The 26,017-nt window shown below is 36.0% G+C and overlaps 1 protein-coding gene across 10 annotated transcripts in view; it reads left to right on the top strand.

The window, feature by feature from the left end:
- Window positions 1-26,017, top strand: part of DOP1A (DOP1 leucine zipper like protein A) — a 63,467-nt gene that overhangs the window by 20,630 nt on the left and 16,820 nt on the right. For 6 of the 10 annotated variants that reach the window (XM_065833310.2, XM_065833307.2, XM_071806817.1 and 3 more), the window contains 15 exons: window positions 66-175; window positions 2,325-2,433; window positions 4,001-4,121; window positions 4,829-4,948; window positions 7,757-7,871; window positions 8,314-8,343; window positions 8,731-8,964; window positions 10,823-11,447; window positions 14,348-14,622; window positions 15,279-15,431; window positions 18,740-18,840; window positions 20,115-20,374; window positions 21,061-23,068; window positions 23,172-23,283; window positions 24,165-24,341. In XM_065833310.2, coding sequence (XP_065689382.2) covers window positions 66-175; window positions 2,325-2,433; window positions 4,001-4,121; window positions 4,829-4,948; window positions 7,757-7,871; window positions 8,314-8,343; window positions 8,731-8,964; window positions 10,823-11,447; window positions 14,348-14,622; window positions 15,279-15,431; window positions 18,740-18,840; window positions 20,115-20,374; window positions 21,061-23,068; window positions 23,172-23,283; window positions 24,165-24,341 — 4,550 coding nt within the window. The remainder of the gene's footprint in view (window positions 1-65; window positions 176-2,324; window positions 2,434-4,000; window positions 4,122-4,828; window positions 4,949-7,756; window positions 7,872-8,313; window positions 8,344-8,730; window positions 8,965-10,822; window positions 11,448-14,347; window positions 14,623-15,278; window positions 15,432-18,739; window positions 18,841-20,114; window positions 20,375-21,060; window positions 23,069-23,171; window positions 23,284-24,164; window positions 24,342-26,017) is intronic. The other 4 variants (XM_065833309.2, XM_071806823.1, XM_071806819.1 and 1 more) reach the window with 2 other exon arrangements.

The raw sequence follows: 26,017 nt of genomic DNA, 5'->3' as shown, positions 1-26,017 counted from the left end.
GAAATTGGCAAAATATTCTCTTAAGAGACAAATACTTACTTGCTTTGTGTTTTGCTTGCTTGAAGGTTTTGATAACAATGGTGCCCTTATAGGACCCAGAAGTACAAGGCACAGCAATCCTGAGGAGCATGCCACTTACTACTTCAACACCTTCTCTAAGGAGATGTTAGTCCAGGTGGTTAGATGATGTTTTATTGTGGCATATATCTTCATAAATGGATGCTGATCAAAGTTGCTGTATCCTTATCTTTTGCCTTGCTGTTTCAATGTGATCACATAATTTTTGTCTTTTGGTGGTATTGTGTCCTACTCCTCTAAAACTTTCTCAGTGGAAAAATGAAGATGTGGAAAAATGTGTTTTGTTAGAATAACAGTATGATCAGGACAAATGTTAGATTTCTCTCTCTCCTCTTCTGCAGTGAGTGTAGCATATGTGGAAGATATTTGATTATAAGCCCAGCATGCTGGAGCCTGTTCTTTCACAAAATGAAATTAGAGAATTCTTTTCTACTTCTGTAGATACAGAAACTTGTCTATGTCTTGGCAATCAGACAAATTTGATCAGACAGGTCTTAGTAAGAAGGGTCTTCCTTCCTTCTAGGCAGGAGGAATGTCTTTTCTGCTGTCCATTGGCAGTCAGGAATAGTTGAGCAAATTGGCAGTCATACTATTTGACCCTTAAAGCCTTGCTAAGTAAGTTGAGATAACCTGGCCTTGAGAACTCTGCTTCTTCTCTCACAGTAATTAAACTGTACAGATGTCTTTCAAGATGCTCTGAGTCTGATCTTGAAATCAGGAAGACATTTTATCATTAAGACCATTTGATAAGGTCAAGATTTTACTGATATTCAGTCAGAATTACAGAATTGCATAGGAATGAGAGTGGGGATTCCAGTACAAGTAGCTGACACAAGGATACTTAGCTCATCACAACACTAAGCTGATACCCAGCACAGAGCTAGCACTTTTAGTTTTGTCTAAAGGTCGTGAGATCTGCTGTTCTGCTGATGAGGAAGAGGACACAGAATTCCGGTGCAGCAAGGATCTCGTTGGCACTCACTCACCCTCTCTTGTCACTCTTCTGCATCCTGTGGCAGATGATTTAGAAATTATTCAAGTGTACCTTCTATACGAAATGCGATGAGCTTTTCACAACAGTTAGACGTTTTTTGATAGTTTGTGGTCTTCCTTTTAAATTAGTCCATATTTCTAGTTTAATCAGTGTCATTAAAGCTTCTCTGTCTGAAAAAACTAAGAACAGTGTAGAGCCGATATGGCCCATTTGATTTTATTCTTTTTTTTTTTTTTCTTTTAGCTACAGTAGAATGGAGAGTGGCCCTTTTTATAATGGGAATAATTCACTTGTTTTTTCCTTTAAATTTTTTGTGGACATTAAAATCAGTGGCTTGCACTACATAATACAAATTGCACATGCCTTTTGAAACCATTTGCTGTCTTTTGAAAGACTTCAAAAGCATTGTTCTTTTCTGCTTTCTTCCCTAGCTGTCTTTGTGTGTTTTTTTTTTTTTTTTTTTCCAGTCCACCCTCATCCTATTCATTGATACAATATACTGAAAATTCTGACCTTGTAAAGGCATATTCAAGTACAGAAAATTTTTCTTTTGGGATAATGGATGATAATACTTGGTTTATAAAAGACAGAAAGGCCAAACCTATTTTCCTGCCTCTTTTCTTTCTCATCTCTCTTCTTTCTCTTCTTTGTCCTCTTTTTTTTTTTTTTTTTTTTTGAAGCTGTAAAAGAAACAAACTAATTTTGACTCAGACCGCAAAGCCAGCCACAAAGGGAAAACTAAGCAAAATCTGTGTCAGTTTAGCAGTTTTGTTGGGCTTTTTTTTAATTCTGCAGTTTGTTCCCTAAATTTCTTCAGTATAAAAACTCAGCTTTCCTATTTGTTTTGAAGTTTCATTGCTATCAAGTCAACTTAGTCAAGAAAGTTTTCCACCACGTAGGTGGGTATATCCTAGATGGACAGATTATTTTTTATTAAGCCGTTAGTATCTACATGCCTTCTCAAACAATTTCTTCATCACTTTTAATGTCTTCTCTTATATTCTTATGACATTTTGAGTTGGTATCTGTTTATAATATTTTATTTTGACTTTAAGTATATGCAAGTTACCAAGTTCCGTTCCACAAAATTATTCTCATAGGCAATGTTGAGAGAATGAGCTGCAGTGAGATGAAATAGTGGTCTCCACTACTGAGCATTTTCCCTTTATATGCAGCTTTTATTGCATCTTTCTTTCAAAAACAGTTTCATGGTTTTGTTTTTCTTTTCCTGATATCCTTTTGCTCTTTGTAGGCAATGGTTGGAATATTACAGGTTAATGGGCATGGAGAGGAAAGCACATTAATGCAAGACTTAAAGCCTTTTCGAATTCTTATCAGTTTGCTGGATAAGCCTGAACTAGGTAATTTTCATATTATTTCATGTTACTTCTAGTCTTTAACTTGTTTTACTTTAACTTTTTGAGAATTTTTCTCTCTTGCTGGTCAAAGTGACAAAAAATTGTATTCTTAGTACTGGAGGTTAGCTGGACTTCTTAGATCTTTCAAGCTAATAATGTAATGTTATAATTAGATTTACCTTTTACCAAATGAAATTTCTTTTGTTTTCAGCACAGGAAATAGTAAGTTGAAGTCAGAGAGAAAACTCACTGCATGTTGGAAGAGATAAAGATTGGATCTTTTCCATTTCTTTAATCAAATAGTGACTTTCACTATTTTAAATCTCAGCTATTGCTTTTGAGAATAATCTCTCTTCTAATATACACATATGAGAGATATTAAAAGAAAAGGTTTTGGTTTTTTTTAATTTATTTGTTTTGAATTTTCCTTTCCCCTGTTTAAAGTGTTTAAATGCACTTTTTACTGGGTGAGTGCAGAGGACTATGTGGCAAAAGTAGACCTGGCAGAAGTATTTACAACAATTAAGTATTGTGCATTTTTTTAATTTGGAATAACAGTTTTGGAGGTGATTGGAAAAAAAAAATAAAATCAGAATAATCTATCCCAAGATTTGGGGGGTGGGATAGTACAAGAGTAAAAATACAACAAGTAGAGTCAACTTGAAAGGAAGTAGTTAAGGCAGACAGCAAAGAACAGAATATCTGACAAGAATTTGGCTTCTTCCTGATAGTTTGTGATTTCTGGGGTTCAGTTTAAATTTTCATAGGCAATGTATACATTAAGATTTCATGAAGTAGGCAGAGCTATGAGGATTTTTTTCAGCAAACTAGGATGGAAGAAGCTAACAGGATTTCTACTTAGCTCAGTGAGTGCAGTCTCACTGAAGGCAGCACAGTGAGGTTAGGAGAAAGCATGAAAAAGCAAAGTGTATTTCAAGGAGATTTAGCTTAAATCTGAAGGAGACATTGTTTCAAAAAGTATCTTACAGACTATATCCAGAATTAAAGAAAACCTGCCTCAAATTAAAAGGAAGGAAAATCCTTGAAATATCTTATCTTCTATTATGGAAGATGCTCAAAATATTTTACCTCGTATTACCATTTAAATTATTGAGTATAGTTTTCCATATGATAACAGCATGAGATAGCTTATGAGTGGGTATTTGAAACTGGTTGAAAGCTCCCTTTGACTGGAAATCCATGGAGTCACAGTAACATGTTACTGAGCTGAACTAATAACCCCTCAAAGACGATGTGTTAGCTTGAAGATGGGCTATACTGATGTGACAGCTTTTGGACTGGGTGTGTTTGTATCCAGCCATCATTTTACATACATCTTACGGGAAAAGAACTGTGCTTGTGCTTTGTATACTCTTAAGAGTTACAATTGCCTGTGTATTTCTGGAATGTAAAAAAAAGCCACCTTCTGAAATCAGGTTAGTTTATGAACTTGAACAGAAATAATTTTGTTACTTCAGTGACCCGAGCTAGCTAATGATTTAGTTTTCAGATGTGGACTGTTAACGGTGCTATAATGCACAAGACTGTGACTGTTGATATTTCTCCATAGGCCCTGCCATCCTAGAGGATGTATTGATTGAAGTGTTTCGAACATTATATACACAGTGCAAAGCAGAACTGGAGCTTCAGTCAGAACCTTCTTTCAACAAAGATCACACACAGCTAAGCAGGTGAATAATGCATAGGATGTATTTTGTATTAAATAATATATTTTTGTTGCTGAAGCCACGACTCTGAAGCCTGTGGGACTATGACCTGGTTTCTTCATGATGTAGGGTCCATTGACAGTAATTGCAACTTCTGTATTTGATGCAAAGCTCTGAAGGTCTATGGCTTTGTTATTTTTTTAAATATTTAGCATATGTTTTATTCTTTACCAATGTCAAAAGTGCTTGCTTTATATAGCTATAAGTCAGCATGTCAATGGTATAGATTAGTTGTGGCATTCTTTGTATCGATGTTCTTCAAGAAAAGCGGATTGATGGGCTTTCTTCTGGAGTGAAAAATGAAAAGTGCTACAAGAGAGCCAGAGAGGGAAATAAAAAATAATTTCAAGATTTGAGCTGAATATCTTAAAATTCCTTAAAAGGTGGAGGAAGAAACAACTGTAGGAATGATCATGGGAAAACAGATCTATTAAAAGTGTGGTTAGAAGGCTAATACTAAAGAAAGGATAGAGAAGAAACCTAGCACCTGTGAAAAGACACTGGTATGAGGAGCCTGCTGCTATACTGAGCCCTAGAGCAACAAACACTGTAGGGATGAGAGGAGGAGAATTTGTCAGTGTCAACTGACAGAGAATGAACTCATGATAATGTGTAGTTATGTAACTCAGAAATGAAGTGTAAAAATATAAAACGTTCTGTTTTTCTTTCAGCAAACTGAGAGAAAACAAGAAAACAGCAGAATTGATTAAAACTGCCAATCTTCTCTTTAATTCCTTTGAGCCTTATTATATGTGGGATTACATTGCTCGTTGGTTTGAAGAATGTTGCAGGTAGGTTGTAATACTGAATCTCTGTATGTGTATAGTTGAAGCTGACTTTTGTTTTTTATAGGCTTTTTTCTTCAAGTAAGTTAGACTAATGTGACCATGTAGTCTTTTTCTTCCCCACCCCTTTAACTTTGATCTTTTGGCCAATTTCAATCAGATGTGATTGGTCTCAGCAATGTGAGTTCTCACAAACTCAGTGTCTGGGTAAAATCAAGAGTTGAAATTAGCAACTCTTCTGGAGAAAAGACTCTGGAGTGATCTCAAAGCTAGTTTGTTTTGTACTGTCTGTCCAGTACTGGGTTACTTATTGGGTGTCTAGCAAACCCATCAACTTTACCAAGAATGACTTGTGGAATATGTTATCTTTTGCCCTGCTTTTTTAGGGAAGAAAAAGTGGGAGGGTTCTGTACATGGCAATGAGGGCTAAGGGAGTGAACATAATAAACAAGGTAGAACTGAAAATATTAATGGGAAGGAGTAGGACCAAGGGACAACAGAGTAGCAGGGATTGTTGCTGTGGCCATGCATAGATGATGTAGGGATTTCAAATTAAATTTGTAGAAACGTGTGGGTTTTTTTTCATTGCTTATAGAATAGTTTAATAATGTACTAAGATGTTTGGACCTCTATGAGCCAACAGTGTACTGACATAAGTAACTTGTGTCTTGGGCTACATAGGGGGACTGTGGTCAGCAGGTGAGAGGAAGTTATTTTTTCTTTCACTTAGTGTTTCTAAGGTGACATGTGGAATATCGTTTCCAGCTTTGGGGACCCTGCGTGAGGAGGAGTGTTGAGAAACTGAAGAAGCTCTAGTAGAGGGCTGCTGAGGTGGTCGGAGTCATAGGATGCTTAATGGGCGTTTGAGGCAGGTGAATTTGGTTTAGCCTGGCAAAGAGGGGGCTCGAATAGCAGCCTCTGACTTCCTGAAGGGCATTTACAGAGTTGATACAGCCATTTTTTTGGTAATAACTGATGGTAAAACAAGGGACAGCAACAAGTGTTGGCTTGGCGGTTCAGGTTGGACTTTTGGAAAAGCTTGGCCAGGAACATAGTGCAGCAGCAGAACGGGTACTAAGGGAGGCTGTGGAGCTTCCTTTGGAGAGTTCCAGGATTCTGCTAGACAAAACAGTGGGTGAATTTATTTAGTGTTGCCAATAGTCTGCTCAGTGTGAGAGGCTGGACTAAATGAAATCCCTTCCAACATATCTGTAAATTATTATTTTTTATATATTGTACTGAATTGGAAAAGTAAAAAAAGCAGTCTACAACCGAGTAACAGGCAGGTGAGAGTTTCTCTACTTGTAAGTAGATGTTACTGTAAGCATGGATACCAGATTGCCTTATTTATTAATAAGTGGGATCTAGAGAATGTGTTTTGTTTTGTTTTGTTTTTTTCCTATATGAGCTACTGTGTTATGTAAGTTATTGTAAGTTATTTTCTTCCTGTTCAACAAGATACACCGTTAAGTGAAAACACAACCAGTTGATTTTAAACCGTAAATTTGTAAGTTATCTTTATATCATCCAGTCTGATTGCTAAATCACTGTTATTACTTTTAAAGCAATTTAGATGTTCCCCTGAATTTTTCTCAGGCTTTTTCTTATTATTTTCCCCCACTAACAATTAAAATAGCATTTCTTGTATCTAATGTTTATTCCCATCTAAGTATTGCTCACTGCTACTGAGACTTTTCTCAAAGCTATTTTTGATAGAGGCTCAGTGAGTTGAATTCAGGTCATCCTTTATGAGCTATTACAGTTGAACAAATCTGTGAGTAATTTATGAAATGGTAAATCTTTCTGGATAGCAGCACAGAACGTGAAAAAGGATTTTTGTTATGACTTAAAGGGACCATTTAATTGAACTGTAAAACAGGCTGCTAGTTTTATGAAGAGAATTATCTGTTGCTACAGAGATACGGTAATCTAATGGAGGTGTGGGTTAAGTGAAGTGTTAATTTTCAATTGTAACTTTAGTATGATTTTAAAAATCTTTTAATAAATACTGTTTCAGACTTAGTTTATCTAATGCTTCTATTATTTCAAATAAATAGTTTTTTCAGTCCTGGCACATATGTTCATCAACTGTTTCAAAACAGAGGGAAAGGATTAGCATAACTAACTATTGCTGAAAGTGTGACACTGCCCCTCACCTCCACCCCCAGCAGAATAAATGAATTGGAGAAACAAAACATTATTCCGTTGTTCATATCCTTTGCTTATAATATTGTCAGATTGCAACATGGTTTTACAAGGGATTTGCATTCCATCTTACTTCACTGAGCAGTAAAACTCATCAGATTAAGAATCTTGTGAATAGTAAAGCAATGTGGTCAGCTGAAGTTGAAGTGAGCATTTAGAATAGCTTGTTTTGTTTTCCTCTTGCACAGCTTTAAAGCTTCATGGGCCTTTTATTTAACTTTAGGTTGTCTCTGTCTCAAGTGCTTAAAGCCTTGGGTTTAGATCTCTTCAAAATTACTGTGCTTCCAGTAACAATCTTAATTCTATTATTGGTACCGATGCTCATACTAGTAAATATTACAGTATATGGTGGAGTAAAAAGTGCAATTTTCTGTAGCCTGACTTTCCTTATTTTATGAATGAAGACTGGTTTACAGTGAAAGACTGGTTGCTGCTTTTTCTGGAAGTATGCGATGGGGCCAAGTGAGCTACTTAACAGTGAAATTTAGAGATTGCTTTTTTGTCTGTAGGAATTTTCCCTGATGTCTACAGCTTTGAATTAAGTTATAGAAACGTGGTTGATGTAAGGGGGAGGGAGAAATATCGTGAAACCCTATTTGAATTTTGCAGGAGGACATTACATGCCAGACTTCAAACTGGGCCTGGAGGTGGTAGTGAGCAATCTGAGTTACCCCTGACAAATTTCTGCTTATTAGTGGATTTTTTGTTGGATATAGTTTCTTTGGTAAGAATTGCTTCATTTGTTGCTAATACTGGGATTCAGTGTATTTATAGTGTACAGAAATACTGTATCTGCTTCTTAATTGTTTTTCCTGAAAATGTATTTATGTAAATTGGTAGACATCTTTAGAAGAAGACTTGGTTTCGTTGTATGATTCTTAATAGTCTGGTTGAATATAACTGAAGTGTTTTTTATTATACTTATACCTGAAAATTTTTGTCTGTCCTCTATTTCTTTTCTCTAAAACTACACTGTATTTGTTACAAGTATAGTCTTTTGTATTTTGATACGCTAGTTTAGATGTGCAGCTTTCTTTTAAGGCTCTTTTAAATGTCATTATAAGATGCATCTTTTTCTGTTTGCATTGCTTAATGTAGCAAAGACTGTTGGAACTGTATTTTTCTATACCTGTCTTTCTTCAATTCTTTGCTTTCTCATTTCAAAGCCTACTAGAAGTATGAGAGTGCTGTGTCAGGTATGGCAATCAGCCTGTTTTCCCTTTAGTTCTTGTTTGTCTTTCATTCTTAAACTTTTTTATTAAGGTGATTAAAATAATAATAGTAGCACTCTTTAGCCTTGTTGTTCTATCTTGTAATGCATGTGTTGTATAGTGAACAAGACATAAAATTCTGAAAAAGAGCTAAACATATTTCTATTGGTTGGTTACCCAACTATAAAGTTAATTTTGTACTTACTTTAAATAAAGCATGTATGTATTATTCTTGGATATTAATTTTCCTTTTTCAGTGTTCTGTATGTTTAGAACACAGTTAAGCAAATGATAGGTACCGCTGTTACAGAAGAAAACTTTCGGAGTGGAATTTGGCATTACAATTAATGAGTTGTACTATTACTTTGTTAGGAGACGTACATTGAAATACAGACAGAACACTTGCCTCAGCTGTTGCTCAGGATGATTTCTGCGTTGACAAGCCATCTTCATACTTTGCACTTGTCCGAGCTTACTGATTCTCTCAGACTCTGTTCGAAGATCCTTAGTAAGGTTCAACCTCCATTGCTGTCTGCTGGTACAGATGGTGTCCTGCAGCTTCCGAGTGGGCACAGCAGCTCCATCAAAGAATGGGAAAATAAAAAGGTAATTGATTGTTTTGCAGCATCTTGAAAAAATACTTTCTTGTGTGGAAAGGAAAAGTGGTATTTCTAAGTCTGTGCTGAACCAGCTACAACTCTTTGATTACATTTTAGTTTAATAAACAACAATACATGTGAAACTTGGATCATCAAAATAAATTATAATTGTGCACTTCATTGTGGTAAAAGGTCTTGATTCTTAAGGGTTTTTATCTAGATTTAATATTGTACATGCATAAATCACTTCAGAATCAGGGCCTAAGAATGAACTAATCAACTAAGGTTTGAAGTTGTAATGTACTTCATGGGTCTGATCATCTAACAATAACTGGACACAAAAGAATTATCTATTTTCTTTATGTATCAGGCATATATAAATTCTTGTCACATCCAATTTGGGTACATTGGAGTAATACCAATCAGCTATTTTACTGTGCCTGTTCTTATAATCATTTAGTAAAGAAATAAAAGAAACAAACCAGCCAACAGCTCTTTCTCTTTTAACGTTGTCTAGTTTGGTCTACACAACCATGGCTTTGTAAGGTGTATTAAGTGATGTGCCCTGAAATCCTTGTTCTCCAGCTGAAGAAACTAGAGGAACATCATAGAATAATTTAGGTTGGAAGTGACAGTTGCAGGTCACTGCTCCAAGCAGGGCTGGTTTCAAAGTTAGATTTTACTTTAGAGCTAGGTCAGGTCACTCAGGATCATATCCAGCTTAGTTGTGAATATATCCAAGGATGAAGATTCCACAACTTCTTTGTACAGCTTGTTTGTTTACACTGTGTTATTTAATCAGAATTTCCATTGTTGCAGCTTGTGTATTGTTGCCTCTTGTTCTTTTACTGTAATTTCGTAGCAAGCCTCTGTCTTTTCAACTACCCAGTGGGAAGTCACAGACAGTAATGAAGACACCTTTTCACCACAATTCTTAGCAATTTTTTTCTTAAAACTGAGCAAATATGAGTCTCTGAGCTTTCCTTTTGTATCAGGTGCTCCTGAGGTGGTCTTCCACTGGACCTGCTCAGTACATCAGTGTTTGTTTTGTACTAATGAGAGCAAACTTGGACACAGTATTCCACATGTGGTCTTAAAACTGCTGAGCAGAGGGGACTAATCACTTCCTTTGATTTGCTGGCTCTGCTTTTGCTACTAATATGGTTCTGTATGTGGTTAGCCTTCTTCACCAGAAGGCTCCACTTCTGGCTCATGTTTACCTCATCTGTTTGGACTCTGGCATCCTTTATGCAGGATCCTATCCTTATTTTTTTTAGCCAGCTGATACCTGCCTGGTGGTTTGTTTTCTGGTTTTATGGGGTTTTTGATTTGGTTGATTGTTTTGTTTGTTTTTTTTAAATTGTGTTTTGACTGAATGAAGTTTCCCTTTGAACATTCAATGGCTTTTTTCTTTCGATTACAGCTGACTCATGTGTGGCTATAGCTTCTGTTAAGACACAGAGCGAAATAAATTTCCATGTTTCTGATCTCTTTTTATGTTGCCTTTTTGTTTTCTTTGATGTATGAATATTTTGGTTTATGATGCTGTGTAAATTAATAATGTGTGTGCCTATGCATTTTAGTATTATTTCATAAAAATAAACATGATTATGTTATGAAAAAAATGTTAAAAGCAATAATATTTAAAGTATTTTACTGGATAAACAATGCTTTTTTTATGGTTACCTTGGTTTGGCAAGCTTACTGAAACACCAAACATCATTTTGCATAACATGTATTTATATGAATAGATTTAAAGCTGTGGAATAAAACTGTTGCTTACAAATGGAGAAGCAAATAAATATTTTCTCAATAGGATCTAAATAACCCATTTTGAACAGTTATTAAACATCTATCTCACTCAGGTGCCATCAGTTTCACTTGAAAATCCGAATGATGTGTTTGAAGATGGTGAAAATCCTCCAAGCAGTCGCTCATCAGAAAGTGGATTCACTGAGTTTGTACAATACCAGGCAGACACAACCGATGACATTGACAGAGCTCTGAATGAAGGTCACAGTGCTCCTGGCATTCCCATTATTGGTAGCACATCCTCAGAGACGGAAACAGCATCAACTGTGGGATCTGAGGAGACCATCGTCCAACCTCCTTCCGTAATGACACAGGGGACAGCAACTCGAAGTGGAAAAACAATCCAAAAGACTGCAATGCAGTGCTGCTTGGAGTATGTCCAACAGTTTTTAACCAGATTTATCAACCTGTATATCATTCAGAGTAATTCCATGTCTCAGCCCTTAGGGGCAGAGCTTACAGTAGACCCCACTAGAGAGCAAGGACAGACCACGAAATGGGACAGGGAATCGCAAGTTGATGTTAAGGTGAAGAAAGCAAACAAGAAAAAAACACCTAAAGAATACCTTCCTGCCTTTATTGCTGCTTGTCAGCTGTATCTTGAATGTTCAAGTTTCCCCGTTTACATTGCTGAAGGAAACCGTACTTCGGAATTACATCCTGGGAAGCCTGAAGTTGGTAAGCTGCACTTTTCTTTGTTCTTTGCTTTTAAAATATTTTTTTAAAAAATAAGACAATAGTGTTAATGCTTTGTGTGTGTTGCAATTTTCTTTTACTCTGAGAAATGGAAGTTTTCTTCTGTATAAATTGGTTTGCTTTTTGGAAACTAAACTGTTTTGTTACAGCTTTTAAGAATATTGCTGGTATGGGATTCTACACTAATTAATATTGGAGTAATAAATATAAGTTATGCAAACTGAAGTCGGAGGGTAGAATCTAGATTTTCAGACATTCCTCCGTACTGTATCATACTACATAACAAATCAATTAATTTGTTCTTTGCTCCTATTAAAGGAACAGTTCTGCAGGCAATTCCTCTAGCTACAGTTGTATTAGAAACAAAAATGGTGAGTTTTGTGACATGTGAGTTTATTCACAGGTAGGTGAACACATTCAGATACAGAAATGTGATTAAAATATTGACAATTCTGGATTACTGTAAAACGTGACATTTTAGATGGACAATCCTTTTTAGAGCTTGTTAAGTCACTAGAGTTCTAATTTTGGTTCCACTTCTGGTCTGTAGCTTGAGAGTTTCTGCCTTAAAATGCTATCGTGGTGGATATGCTTGGAGCATGCCAGAAATAGTCACAATAGTTTTGGCTACTCTCATGATAATCTTCTGTGATTTTATTATTTCTAGGAAATTTTATGGTCGCTGCTTTTCTTTCTTATGCACAGCTTTCAAAATCTGTTGAAGGTTAAGCAGTAGGTACTGATTGAGATGAATTTTTTTTTTTTTTTTTTTTGGCTTTTGGAAACAAACATGTTGATTTAATGTGACTGCTTCTTCTATTTCTGTAGTCTTTCAGATGTGTTGTGTATGCCTTCATTACACGGCCAGGAGCAGAGGGTATCTTTGACTTTGAGATCAAGACATACCAAACTTTTTTGTCAACTGAAGGCAACTTGTTACAACTGCTTATTAATTAAGAGTTTTGCAATGCATTTGTAGATCTAGCACAGGAGATTTGTGCTTCTATAGCACGATACTGAAAAATGTGATGATTTTTTTGTTGTTGTTGGTTGGTTGGTTAGCTGTTTTTTGTTTGTTTGTTTTCCAAACAGTAGCAGCCTACAAATGAGTGTTGTGGCAGAAGACTAAAAATATTTTAAAAACCAGCTGCTTGTTTGCTACTTTTCTGTGGATATAGCACTTATTGCTGCCTTGTAAACTCTAAAGCAGGAAGCCTATTCAGCTTGAATAGTATGTGTCTGGTGTGAACAGTGATTTTTGGAATCGTTTTCACTTTGCTTTGTCTTAGATTTGCCTTGCTCATTCATCATCTGAACCTTCCAATTTGTGATGTTGCATTTGCTGTCAGTGGCACTTAGAGGAATAAGCATAAATGGGAAGTGGTTGCAATCAACAGGAAGGATTTTGTTTCAGATGTAAATGTCTGCTGTACAGAGTGTCAGGGTGGATGGGCATGGGGCTGTAAATCTGTCCTGGGAGTCCTACTTCCCAAAACAGGGAATGCCAGTGGAACAGAGAATGGGAGCAGGTAGTTACCATAGTTTGCACACTAGCCTTTTCTTCATCTGCTGATATGTTTTTCTACTGCAGAAGAGGCTGGTTTTATTGAAGAGTTCCTAAATTTGGAACATGTTTTTGATGGGTCGCTTTAGTGATGTGACCCAATTGCCTTTAATCAACGGTAAGAGTCATCAGTCTGTTTACTTGAAGGAGCTAAATTAATCTGATACTGCTAGAACATAATTGTGTGCTTAAATTTTACTGTGTGCTTAATTTCTCACATAAATGCATGCTATTTTTAATTGAAGAAATTAAAAAGGAAACCAAGTCAAGCTCAGACTAATTTTTATATCTGTAAACCCTAGAACATTATGTGAAATTACTAGGTATATTTAGGCTTCAATTTCCATTGCAAAATTAACTATTGTGGATATAAAATAGAAATTGCATCGTCCTTATCTTAATTCTAAATAGATGTTCTGTTTGTGCCTGTTGAATAACACTTCTTCACTTGTGTCTGATTGTAGAAGTGTTTACCTATTTTAGGAACACGATCAATAGAGTCCTTTGGAAGTTTTAAGAAAAATTACTTTCTTATCTCCAAAATAAAAAGGAGCTTTATTCACCTGAAGAGTTGACTGTGAACTTCAGAGAAAGGCACTTGCATATCAGGCAGGTGTATGGTATGAAGTGAGGGGACAGTAAGAAGGGGAAAACAACCGCCTACAGTGAAAGCAGAGTATAATCTAATTGGATCATGTTTCTGCCACCCAAAAGATCAGTTTTCAGTTTTGCCTGGAAAATCTGCATATTTCTTATCAGTTTAAACTTAGTTCTGTATGTATGTTATAAATAATATTGTATGTATGTTATATAATAACATAATTCTGTATGTATGTTGTAATATCTATATAATATATAGATATATATATATAATATTATATATTTATTAAAAATATTACAGAATTTTTCCAGGCTACAGACTACAATGTTAAGAGTTGATTGCTCATCAAGAATTTCCTGAAGGAGGAAAGTGAATGAAAGGATGTGCAGATTACTAGAAGTCCAGTTTTATCTAAAACATGAAATTGTGTGGATGTATTTCTGCAAAATTTGTTTTCCTCTTCCTTGTTCAAATTTTCCTCTTTATTTTTGGTTACTAAATGTTTGAAGTGATACAGTATTGCATTCTTAATTAGACCATTTTAAAGATACAACAAGAAGTATCTTTTTTTCCTGCATACATTTTTCTAAACCCATACAACAGGCAGGCAGAAATTTGAAAGATAAAGGGCAACTGTGCCTATGGTTAAGGTGAGAGGAAAAATTCATAATATTTAATATTGTTAAATTAATATGTCATCTGTGATTTTTATTTCAGACTGTGAACAAGTACAGCCTCCACTGTGGCTACAGACCTTAATGAATGCTTGCAAGCAAGGAAGCGATTTCAGTGTTCAGGGTGTTACCATTTCCCTTGTGATGGACTTGGTTGGATTGACTCAATCTGTTGCTCTTGTAACTGGAGAAAATCTGAACAGTGTGGAAACTGCTCAGCCTCTTAGCCCGAACCAGGGAAGAGTGGCTGTGGTCATCAGACCTCCTCTTACTCAAGGCAATCTGAGATACATGGCTGAAAAGACAGATTTCTTCAAGGTACAATGTTGTTTTCTTTAAACTTCTTTACGTGGCTGCTGAAGACTGATAGTCTTGGCCGCTTTACCGTCCTTGGTATGGTAGACCAAATTTTTTTGCTGAGTATTTTGATAACAGTGGTAACCTATATTAGACTCTGAAAATACATAGTAAGTTTTCCCACTGTGATTGTCTTACTGACTGCTTGGGTAAAAAGCCTTGTTTGAATGAGTATTTTAAAAATATAAATAATACATGATTGAATAGCATCATTAATTGACTAGGTGTGAAACAGAGATGTGCATAATGCAAGATTCTGGTAAACCACAGTCTGCATTTTGTGTAATTTATGTGACAAATCATTTACAAAAGATAGCAGCAGAGTGTATTATGTAGTTAATTATACTTCAATGAAAATTTTTTTCTGGAGGTGCCTGTGAGTTCTGACCCTAGCAGGAATTTTTTTGTGTAGTAAGTTATTGCAGAGTTTCAAATGGTTTCTTATGTTCATATGAACAACAAAAAAAAAGAACAGTTTTATACATTTCCTCTTAGTCATATGGTGCCATCAGATGTCATGTCTCCCATCATTGCACAGAGGTTAATGCAGTCTAGAGGAAACAAAGGCATGACACTCATTTACTTTTCTCTTTCAACTTTTGTTTTCATGTACAAAGCATATAGCTTTAACTCTTTGGGACCAGTTGGGTGATGGAACTCCTCAGCATCATCAGAAAAGTGTGGAGCTCTTCTACCAGCTGCACAACCTTGTTCCATCTTCTAGCATTTGTGAAGATGTTATTAGTCAGCAGCTGACTCACAGAGATAAGGCAAGTTGTTCATATATTTACTAAAAGATAAGTATATAGATAAAGAAATAGATTTAGAAAGAGGACTTGGTGCCTGAGACAAAGGTATAAATAAATACATTCAAAACTGAAAAATGTCACCTTATGTTGATTGTTTCAGACATTAAAAATACTCTTTTATTTGCATGTAGAACATCAGATTTTTCCACTCTCTGGCACTGTCCCCCTCTTTCTTATACTCCCACTCAAAAAAACCCTTAACCTTAGGTCTGTAGTAGTTGAGCCCTGTTTTCATGACATCTTGCTGTTTAACAAACCTATGGAAAGTGTTTGCAGTGGTAGTATTGAATACAGATGTTCCAGATTCCATTCCACTAGTCTTAAGCCACTCTTCTTTTCCTGTACATCTCCATCAAATTTAAGCACACTTTATTTTGCTCTCTCCTGACATTTTTCCAGGTGAATTGTTTCCAGTTAAAGTGTTTCTGTTAGATTCTTTTCCCCTGGTGGGAAGCAGAGGAATTGCAATAACTAGATACTGGTGATGAAGAGGCTTCTGTACAATTCTTCTCCAATCTCCTGTGGCCCCTCTCTCATTGTTTGTCCTTAAAAGATATGAATTCTGACTGTTTCTGCCACATTTGCCAGTTCTAGAGGGCAACTAATAATCTGCTCTAAGCGTAATTGCCAGATTTCTGTGCATCTGTGTCTTTGTGGGAAATGTGCTACTGAGGCTGCTCGCTTCTTAAAGGTCTCTTTGTATCTGTCTTATATCGAAAGCCATGGACTATAATTTGAGGATAACCTCTTGAATGATCAGAGCTGCTTCTTTACCTCTGATAATGTTTCTTGTTATTACTCTGTGACTTGTCCTGTCTCTTGTTCTGCGACCACAGGTTAAAATGTTTACTCATGAACCAGCTTTGTGGATGTCTCCCATTCTTTATTGTCACTCAGAGTTCTCTTACCTCACTGCTGGCTGTTTTTTAAAAGTGATCGTGGCTTTCCTGCTGATTACTTCTGGTTTACCATCAGTTCAGCCAGTAAAGTAGTATTTTCAGAATCTTTTGAAGCTGGCAGATACTCAGATTGTTAATAAACGGTGTTTCTTTTAAGTCTATGATGAGCCTCTGTTGTTTCATACTAGACAAAGGGGCTTTTCAGCATTCAACAACATACTTTTGGTAAGAGATCAAGTCTCCTATATAAGTTGCACTCTGCTTCCCAATATATAAACAGCATACTTAGCTTTTACTGTTGTTAGTAGGAGTCTTACTTGTCATTACAGGTACTCTTTTTTTTTCTTTTTTTTTCTTCCCCTAGAAATTTGTTTCAGATAGAGGCTGTCAATTTGACATTTGAGTTGAGGCCTTTGTAATGCTTTAGTTTAGATACATGAACTGTTTTCGCTGCCCTGACAGAAGGAATGATAGGGAGTTACTTGCTTACACAATCCAGCAACTCATGGTTGCGTGGTTTCAGCAGCAGTTACCTTTTTGCCTTTCTAACAGAGAGTAACCAGGTCAACAAAACTGAATGTGAGCCAGTCTGTCAGTCACTGTGGTTCACAGCTTGCAATATTGATAAAACTGCCAATGATTTATAGTTTCACTTGTTAGGCTGGTCTGTGAACTGCTGTGACTGGATGTGGCACTCGCTCATTTCTGCCAACCTTGCTGTGAAAACAGTAATTTGTTCTATCTTCCCAGCATGGATTGCAAGGGCTTACATGGATTCATCTCTGTGTTTGAGAACTGGTATTTTCACTCTTTATTCAGCAGATGTTAGTGAATTGTTTTGTGTAACTGTATATATTTTGCAGCACACTGTTTTTGTTTTTCCTGTGAGAAGTGTATTTTCTCTAAATACATGTGATGCTTGCTTTACTTTCCAGAGCACCGTTGTTTCTCTTGTTTGTGTTTTTTTTTGTTTGTTTGTTATTTGGTTGGTGGTTGCTTTGTGTGTGTGTGTGGTTTTCTTTGTATTTTATTTTTGTTTTTGTTTTTTCTTTGTGGTTTGGGTTTTGTGTGGGGTTTTGTTTGTTGTGGTTTTTGCTTGTTTGTTTTTTGTTTTATTTTACCCCTGATGTGATCTATCTTGTGTCCTTCCTGTGATTTTCAGTTTTTATAGTTTTTACTTTAAAATTTTATTATTGTGGCAGATGCTGGTTGTATTAACTGTTGCAAAGCTTCTTAAGCTGTATGTTGTAAATTAAGTCTGGAAGTATGTCAGATTGTCACAGTGGTATTAACAGTTTTTAGTTTGGTCTCATTTTGATTAGAGGTAAATATACCTACTGTTCATTCCCTGTAAGTGTATGTTTCAAAACAAACAGGTAAAAATCTTCATCCTCTGCTTATCATCTAGTAATTTAGCTTAAGCCCTGATTGTATTTGAAAGTAATTTTGATATTCTATTCAGTATAACCATCCTGATGGCTGTGTTTTGTTTGTTCACCCCTACAGCTGCTTAGCAGCTTCCTTGTCCCTTGGGTAAAGCTGATTTTAATCCATGTACCCATGTATTCGTGTCATAGCATGACATTTACTGTTGTTTACAGCCTTGCTGGAATAACTCTTTGCCTTGATCAGCCATAGCAAAGAGATAAAGGCATAAAAATTGTTACTTTAATACCATTTTCACCGTTAAATATCCTGCACGTTATTACTAGTCATTAGAAGTCTGTTGTGGAGTAGTCATGTCCTATTTGTACAGATAAAACTTCAAGTTCCAGAGCTAAATTTGGCGTGTTAGTGATGAACTCTTATCTACATCTTATCTAGCTGGAAAATTCTTATGTTTTTTTCTAGCCAACTTATTTTAATTTCCTTATTTCCACAGATACTGTGTTTAATCCCGTCATTTAAGACACTGTCTCTAAAAATTTCTTTCTCTGCCTCTGTATATTTGAGTTTTCAATATGAAGAGCTTGCATGTTTGTTTCTACTCTCTTCATGATCTTTTCTAGTGCCTTGACACATAGATAAACTCACTGAAGACAGAGCTGTGCAACTTGTGAGAGTAAAACAAGTATTGTTCAAGCTATCACATTAGGTATTTAACACTTTTTTAAGCTAAACTTTGAAACTGAGGCAACCAAGATCACGATGGAGGAGAATCCTTTCATGCTACTAAATTGTTCGCAGATACCTATTGTTGCTTATTCCTGTTTTTAATGTTAGAAAGTAGGATTTGAATGCATAATGAAAAAAGTTAATTGTAATAATTTTATTATATCTTTTAAACTGCTATATACCTCTTTTTTTTTTTCAATTTCTTACTAGAGGCTGTTGTATTCTGGTAGATCTAACTTATGATTTGGTCCACAGAAAATAAGAATGGAAGCTCATGCAAAGTTTGCAGTGCTGTGGCATCTCACCCGTGACCTTCATATTAACAAGTCTTCTTCCTTTGGCCGTACCTTTGACAGGTTGGTGATTGCAAGCAATGATTCAGTTGAAAAAATTATTTTGCAAAATTTGAATTACATCTTACTGGCAGGATAGTGTGTTTAGAAATTGGAGAACTGCAGAGCAGCTGTGAAAGCAAGGAAGGAGGACAAGAGATAAATTTGTGTTAGACAGAATTGTTTTCACAATGATGATTATATAAGCTGTAAATTTTTCTGCTAGCTGTAAGGAATGGGACAGGAATGGTCACATGATTCACTATCACTGTGGTTAATATATTTGTGTATATTGCACATAGTATCAGTATCTGAGTTCTTGCTATGATTTGTTAAAAACAAAAGCAGTAGAGAGAGAAGTCAACCCAGAAGGAAATTAAATGAAAATTGGAAGTTACAGTAAAGCTGAGAGAACATAAGAACAAAATTGCAAGTAAGCACTAAGACATGAAAGGTCTTTTATTTAACCTATTTGTTTTGTATAAGATGTCATTTATGGCAAGCAGCAAAGGATTTCTGTTTTGTATTCTGGTATCAGACTACCTTCTTGAAAAAAAACTGACTGACCCAGGCTCCAAACTAGTCTTGTCTTCCTCAGCTAGCACAAATGTATATGTAGCTGTAGGAAGCAGAGTAAAAACGTTGGTATTTTTTTGGCTTGATACTGTCACTCACTGCAGAAGTGGTGATAAGTTTTGTACATACAGCTAAGACCTTATGAACGTGTACTACTGAGGATGTAAGACAGTTGGTAAAATTCGGAGTCCGATATATATGTTGGTTTTCCCCAAGCCTGAAAAGGATTCTAAAGCTAATACTACTAAAAAAAAGAAAATAATGACAGTAGGAAGTGCTGAATGAGTTGTCAAGTATGTTTCTCCTCTCCGTTCTTAAAGAAAATATATTTGAATAAATTATCTTCTATTTTCCCTATATCTCTGTGAATTGGCTTTTAAAGTTTTATCTTTTTGTACTGCACTAGCACTTAGTAGGCAACCAAAGCTTGTTATGCCAGTAGCTGTACAAATACTTGAGCTGACTATATAAGTGGTACTGTTAGAGCAGCTATCTTAACAGACTTTACTACTAGCTCTTCCTGACCACTTCTTCATTAGGCTAAACAAAAATGTAAAACTTCAGGTTGCAAAGTTTGGATTTTGAAGAAAATACTGTTTTATTTGGAGAAGACACTGGAGTATGTACTGATATGTTGAAATTTATCATATAGCAAATTAATTTGGGATGATTCTGTGAGTAGTGTAGAATTTGTGCTAGGTTCATTTGTCTTTCTGTTCTAGATCTTTGTTTATCATGCTGGACAGCCTTAATAGCTTGGATGGTTCTACATGGTCAGTGGGACAAGCCTGGTTAAATCAGGTGCTTCAAAGACATGATATTGCAAGAGTTCTTGAGCCTTTGCTCCTACTGCTTCTCCATCCAAAAACTCAGCGAGTTTCTGTTCAGAGAGTACAGGCTGAATGTTACTGGACGAAATCTCCCTATCACCCTGAAGAAGAAAATGAAAAGCACTTTATGCAGAAGTTTAGCTGTGCTGATGGTATGTACACAAGATGAGTGGAGGAAGTTCCCTATTTGATTTCTTTTTTTTTTATTTGCATGCAACATTTAAAAAGTAGTAGAAATTTTTGAGGTTAACTCACAAAACAAAGTGCTGGAATAGCTTCTGCTTATATATGCCGTTGTACATGTTTTTTCTGGTCCAGTTTTGGGTCTCCAAAGTATTACTGAAGTTTTATTGTTCTCAAATTAAGATGATATGCGAGTATTTTAATGCAGACCGTTTACTGAACTTCAGTAGAACTTAAGAATATGTCTTGAAGTTTAACCAAGTAGTAAAATGCTTTTATGAGTTAGGACCACTGCTGTGGGGCTGGCTGAAAACATACTGATAAGGTTTGAAGGTGTTTGCATGTGTTGTGTAATTTTAGTAACATACTAATAATTCTTTATGAAAACACAAGCAGATAAGACTGCATAGAGTTTGGTGGGAGAATTATGTTGTTTTGATAAGGTCCACTGCCAGAAGTAATCTTGCTTTGATTATGTGAACGTGTTGTTTGCATATTAACATGATTTTTTTCTGCTATGAAGTGGGAAGACTTTTTACCATGCCTTTGTAATTTGAAGTCTCGATAATAGCTTAAATTCTAAATTTTAATTCTGAATTCTGATCCTGAAGATCAAAATATTATGTGTATAAATTTCTCTGTGTTTTTCTTTAAGCATTTTCCCATGTGCCTGTAAGCCAAGGCCAACTTATTATACCTAAAGAAGGCAATGAAAAACAACTTGCTGTGGATGAAATGGAGAACTTCAGCCTGACTGTCAACCCTCTGAGTGACAGGCTTTCCCTGTTAAGTACCAGCAGTGAGACCATACCAATGGTTGTGTCTGATTTTGACCTTCCTGACCATCAAGTTGAAATACTGCAGAGTTCTGACTCTGGTTGTTCTCAGTCATCTACTGGAGACAACATCAGTTATGAAGTGGAAACAGAAAGCCTGAGTGCTCAAGATAGCTCTCAGACTCTGAGAGAAGACTCACCTGATGAAATTGTGCAACAAGTGGTTTCAGATCTTATATGCAAAGTCATAAGTGGTCTCGGAGAAGAGGCTGAACCAGTTAAACATAATCTACACTCTGAGGATACTTCATGTAAATTCAGTCTTTTGGATAACTCTGTAGAGGTGACAAAAAATGAAGATCAAAATATTCAAAGTAGCCAGAGTAGTTTGCTTAGTAATGATAGCTGCCAGTTGCTGTCAGCTTCAACTGAGACTGGACTTGAGAGCTTAAGAGATGAAATTTCAAGAAATAACTCTTCACCCTGTATTGCAGAAAGCCAGCAATCCCCCTCTGATCTTACTGTTGCTTCCACTGAATCAAATTCCAGGAAGCGAAGCCACAGTAGTATTCAGTTCAGCTTCAAAGGAAAGCTACCAGAAAAAATGTCCGAAAAAGAAACTATAGTTAAAGAGGCTGGTAAGCAACCAGGTGCAAAACCTAAGGTGAAAATAGCGAAAAAGAAAGATGAAGAAAAGAAGAAAGCACACACAGAAAAGCTTAAACAAACAAATGTCTTCTTTAGTGATGGTCTTGATTTAGAAAACTGGTACAGTTGTGGAGAAGGAGAAATTTCAGAAATAGAAAGTGATGTGGGGTCCCCGGGAATGCGAAAATCTCCCAGTTTTAATATTCATCCATTGTATCAACATGTGCTGCTTTATCTCCAGTTGTATGACTCTTCAAGGACACTCTATGCTTTTTCTGCAATTAAAGCCATTCTGAAAACAAATCCTTCAGCTTTTGTAAGTGCTATCTCCACTACCAGTGTCAACAATGCATACACCCCACAGCTTTCATTGCTTCAGAATCTTCTAGCCAGACATCGAATATCCGTTATGGGCAAGGATTTCTACAGTCACATCCCAGTTGATTCCAACCACAACTTTCGGAGTTCAATGTATATAGAAATTCTTATCTCCTTGTGTTTATACTATATGCGGAGCCACTATCCAACTCATGTTAAAGTAACCTCGCAAGATCTAATAGGAAACCGTAATATGCAAATGATGAGTATAGAAATTCTGACACTTCTCTTTGCCGAGTTGGCGAAAGTGATAGAAAGCTCTGCAAAGGGCTTTCCTAGTTTTATCTCGGACATGTTGTCCAAGTGCAAGGTTCAGAAGGTGATCCTGCATTGTCTGCTCTCTTCTATCTTCAGTGCACAGAAATGGCACAGTGAAAAGATGGCTGGAAAAAACATAGTGGCTGTAGAAGAAGGTTTCTCTGAAGACAGCCTTATAAATTTTTCCGAGGATGAATTTGACAATGGTAGCACCCTGCAGTCACAGCTTTTAAAAGTTCTTCAACGGCTGATTGTGCTGGAACACAGAGTAATGACTGTGCCTGAGGAAAATGAAACGGGCTTTGACTTTGTCATCACGGATTTGGAGCACATTGGCCCCCAGCAGCCGATGACTTCTCTTCAGTATTTACATTCCCAGCCCATAACCTGCCAAGGCATGTTTCTGTGTGCAGTGATACGAGCTTTGCACCAGCACTGTGCCTGTAAAATGCACCCCCAGTGGATTGGCCTTATCACTTCTACGTTGCCTTACATGGGAAAAGTTCTGCAAAGGGTGGTGGTTTCAGTGACACTGCAGCTCTGCAGGAACTTGGATAATTTAATTCAACAGTATAAATATGAAACAGGATTATCTGATAATAGGTATGTTTCTGTAGAGGTATATAATTTTCAAAGCATATTTGATTGTGTTGAATTACTTTACAAGCAGATTAACCCATTTAAAAAAATGAATCTCTTATTTTAGGCCTCTCTGGATGGCGTCAGTCACTCCCCCGGATATGGTTCTTACTTTATTAGAAGGGATCACAACAATAATTCATTACTGCCTCCTGGATCCATCTACGCAGTATCATCAGGTAAACTTATCTGGGTGTCTGAGAGGTTCCTATGCAGTATATGTCAAATTAAGGATTGTGATTATATTAGCAGATATGAAGATGTGAGTAGGGAAAAATCCCAAAAGTATAGTCCTTTTTTGTTGATAATACGCATATCGCAAACAGAAAAACAATTTTATACTAATTATACTTGTTGTTCCCCTGAAATAACTAAAGTAGGAATTCCTTAAATTTCAGACCTCTAAAGTGCCACACTTCAAAGCTGGCTTTATTCACTGGAACTTCCTAGACTTATGCCTATCCTGTTACTTTCTGGCTGGAGTGTGTTCATCTCGCAATATGTCAAAACATTCTCATTCCCCTTCTTCTGTATATTCACAATTTGTCTTTTTAAGCAAGTATTATTTTCAGATCTGATATTCTGAGCATAGTCTATGTTAAGAATTTGACCCATATTCTGCAAGAAACTTTTTCCCTGCTCTCTCCGCAATATTGTTTTACCTTTTTCTTTCTTCTTATACCCCTTTTCCTTCCATTTATTTAAAAATAACTGAAAAGTGTTTGTTTGTCTGTTCAAGTAAATAATTTTGCGTAGAGTATTAGTTACACTTAAAATTCTGAAATAATTGTTTTGCAAAGGTAAAGGCACATGATACAGAATTGATTGCTGAAGACATGAGGCCTCACATGTTCAGAATACATTTGATATTGTACAACTGAGTCGAAAGATTCTTTATTATTTTTAATAAACTCAAAATCTGTACATACTATAAGAAATGACAAACTATTTTGAAAAAGAGTTAGGGTTGAAAGCTTCCATGTCTGTTAAGTCTCAGTTTATGCATTTTTACTTATGCTGTTTATGTAGATATTTAATACTCTTCCTCCTCTCTCACTAGCTTTTGATTAATGTAGATCAGAAGCACTTGATTGAAGCACGCAATGGGATCCTGTCTATCTTGCACATGATCATGTCTTCTGTGACTTTGCTGTGGAGCATCCTTCACCTTGCAGATTCTTCGGAAAAAACTGCTGCTGCCGCTTCCATTACCACTATTAATCTTGGATCAACAAAGGTCAGAATACCTGAGATAATGTAGTTTAGGTTGTTCTTTAATACCTTTGTCAAACTAAAGCAAATTCCATTCCCTTAAGTGTAAATTGAGTTTTAATACCTTTGTCCTCATCTACTCACCCACCCAACAAACAAGGCTTTTATAAATGGGTATTAAATCTGCTATTAAACTTGAGTGTATCAAGACAACAATGTTTCACCTCTTTACTTTCTACAAAGAAAATTAGATGCATCCTGAAAAAATTTAAGCCACTCTTTTATGCCTCAAAAGATAGAAAATATTAATGTAAAATTTTAACAAATGGGAACTCTCCTCTTAAAACATGTGGTACTTAGGCACTTGGAAACTAGTTCCTTTATTCATTCAATTCCCATACAGTGATGCCACTGTGCACGGGGAAAAGTCATAGCAGATAGTGACCTGGTAATCGTAAAGAAGAGAACCTGAGAAGGGGTTGAATAAGACTGTACTGAGAACACTGCTTAGCTCTCTTAATGGAAGCACATCATGTTATTAAATAGGAAATTGTCATTTAAATTTGAAATATTTTAAAATAAGATTTCTTCATTGAATTTGAATACTGTCAGATACTGTTTGTGATGAATCTGTGATTGGAGGAATAAAAAATAACTTATCAAAGACTCCATGTCTTTGCACAGACAGTATCCATGGTCATGTTTGTGCTACCTGTACTTGTTAGTGGCCTGTGATATTATTCTGCTTCTGTGAAAAAAGGGATGAACTTCTGTACTCTGGTTAAACTTTAACTCTTCCGCACATCCCAGCTTTTCTTTAAAAAAATAGAAATAGAAAATGGATCAAGAATGCAGCTCAGGAAATACCTTTCCTGACTGAAGTGCACCTTAGTAATTTCTGACATGCTTAGAAAAATCGTTAGTAAGAGTTTCAACCTGGAATATTTCAGTCTCTCAGAGTAGTGTGTTATTTCTTTCAGAATTTCCCCACCACCTCTACTACTTAATCTTTATCTCACTTGGTACAAACCAAGTTCATTACTATTTGTGGCAAACATCATCTTCCTTTCTTCTTCCTAATTACCTTGTACACATGTGATAACTGTTATACCTCTATTGATGCAGTTTTGTCCTGACTAAATGGAGACTATTTTTGCCCCTTCTTGTAGGTTATATTTTTGTAGCACTGATCTTGCTTTTTATAGTTTGAGTTCTGACAGTTTGGGGTACATTTCTTGAAGTAAGGTGTCCAAAACTGGGCATGGTGTGTGGTATCTTCTTTCAGGTGAAATATTTAATGTCTTTCATGTGCTGTTGCTATTTATGAGCGTTCTTTTACCTTTCCTTGCAAAGTCGTCATGGTGAGTTTGTGATCCACTATAATCCCAAGATTTTTTTTCTATAGCACTGCTATCTAAATAGTTTCTCATCCCAAATCACAGAAGTTGTTTATCCCTACCTTTGCATGCAAAGATCAAGCTTTTATTGCAGCTTATCTTCCTTCAGGATTCTTTTTAAGTTTGTCAGATCATTTTTGGTTCTGTACGTTTCTATCAGTTGTGTCCCACTTCATTGTCATTTTCAAATTTAACAAGTGTATTTTATCTTCCCTTGTCCTAGTCTTGAATAAAATGATTGAAAAGTGCCAGATGTTTAATAGAGCTTTATGAACCCTGGGAGTGCATCCTTCCAGTTATATAA

Source organism: Patagioenas fasciata, chromosome 3 (assembly GCF_037038585.1).
Source record: "Patagioenas fasciata isolate bPatFas1 chromosome 3, bPatFas1.hap1, whole genome shotgun sequence".
NCBI lineage: Eukaryota > Metazoa > Chordata > Aves > Columbiformes > Columbidae > Patagioenas > Patagioenas fasciata.
Note: the sequence above shows the minus strand (reverse complement) of the source record. Positions and strands in the feature narration are given on the sequence as shown.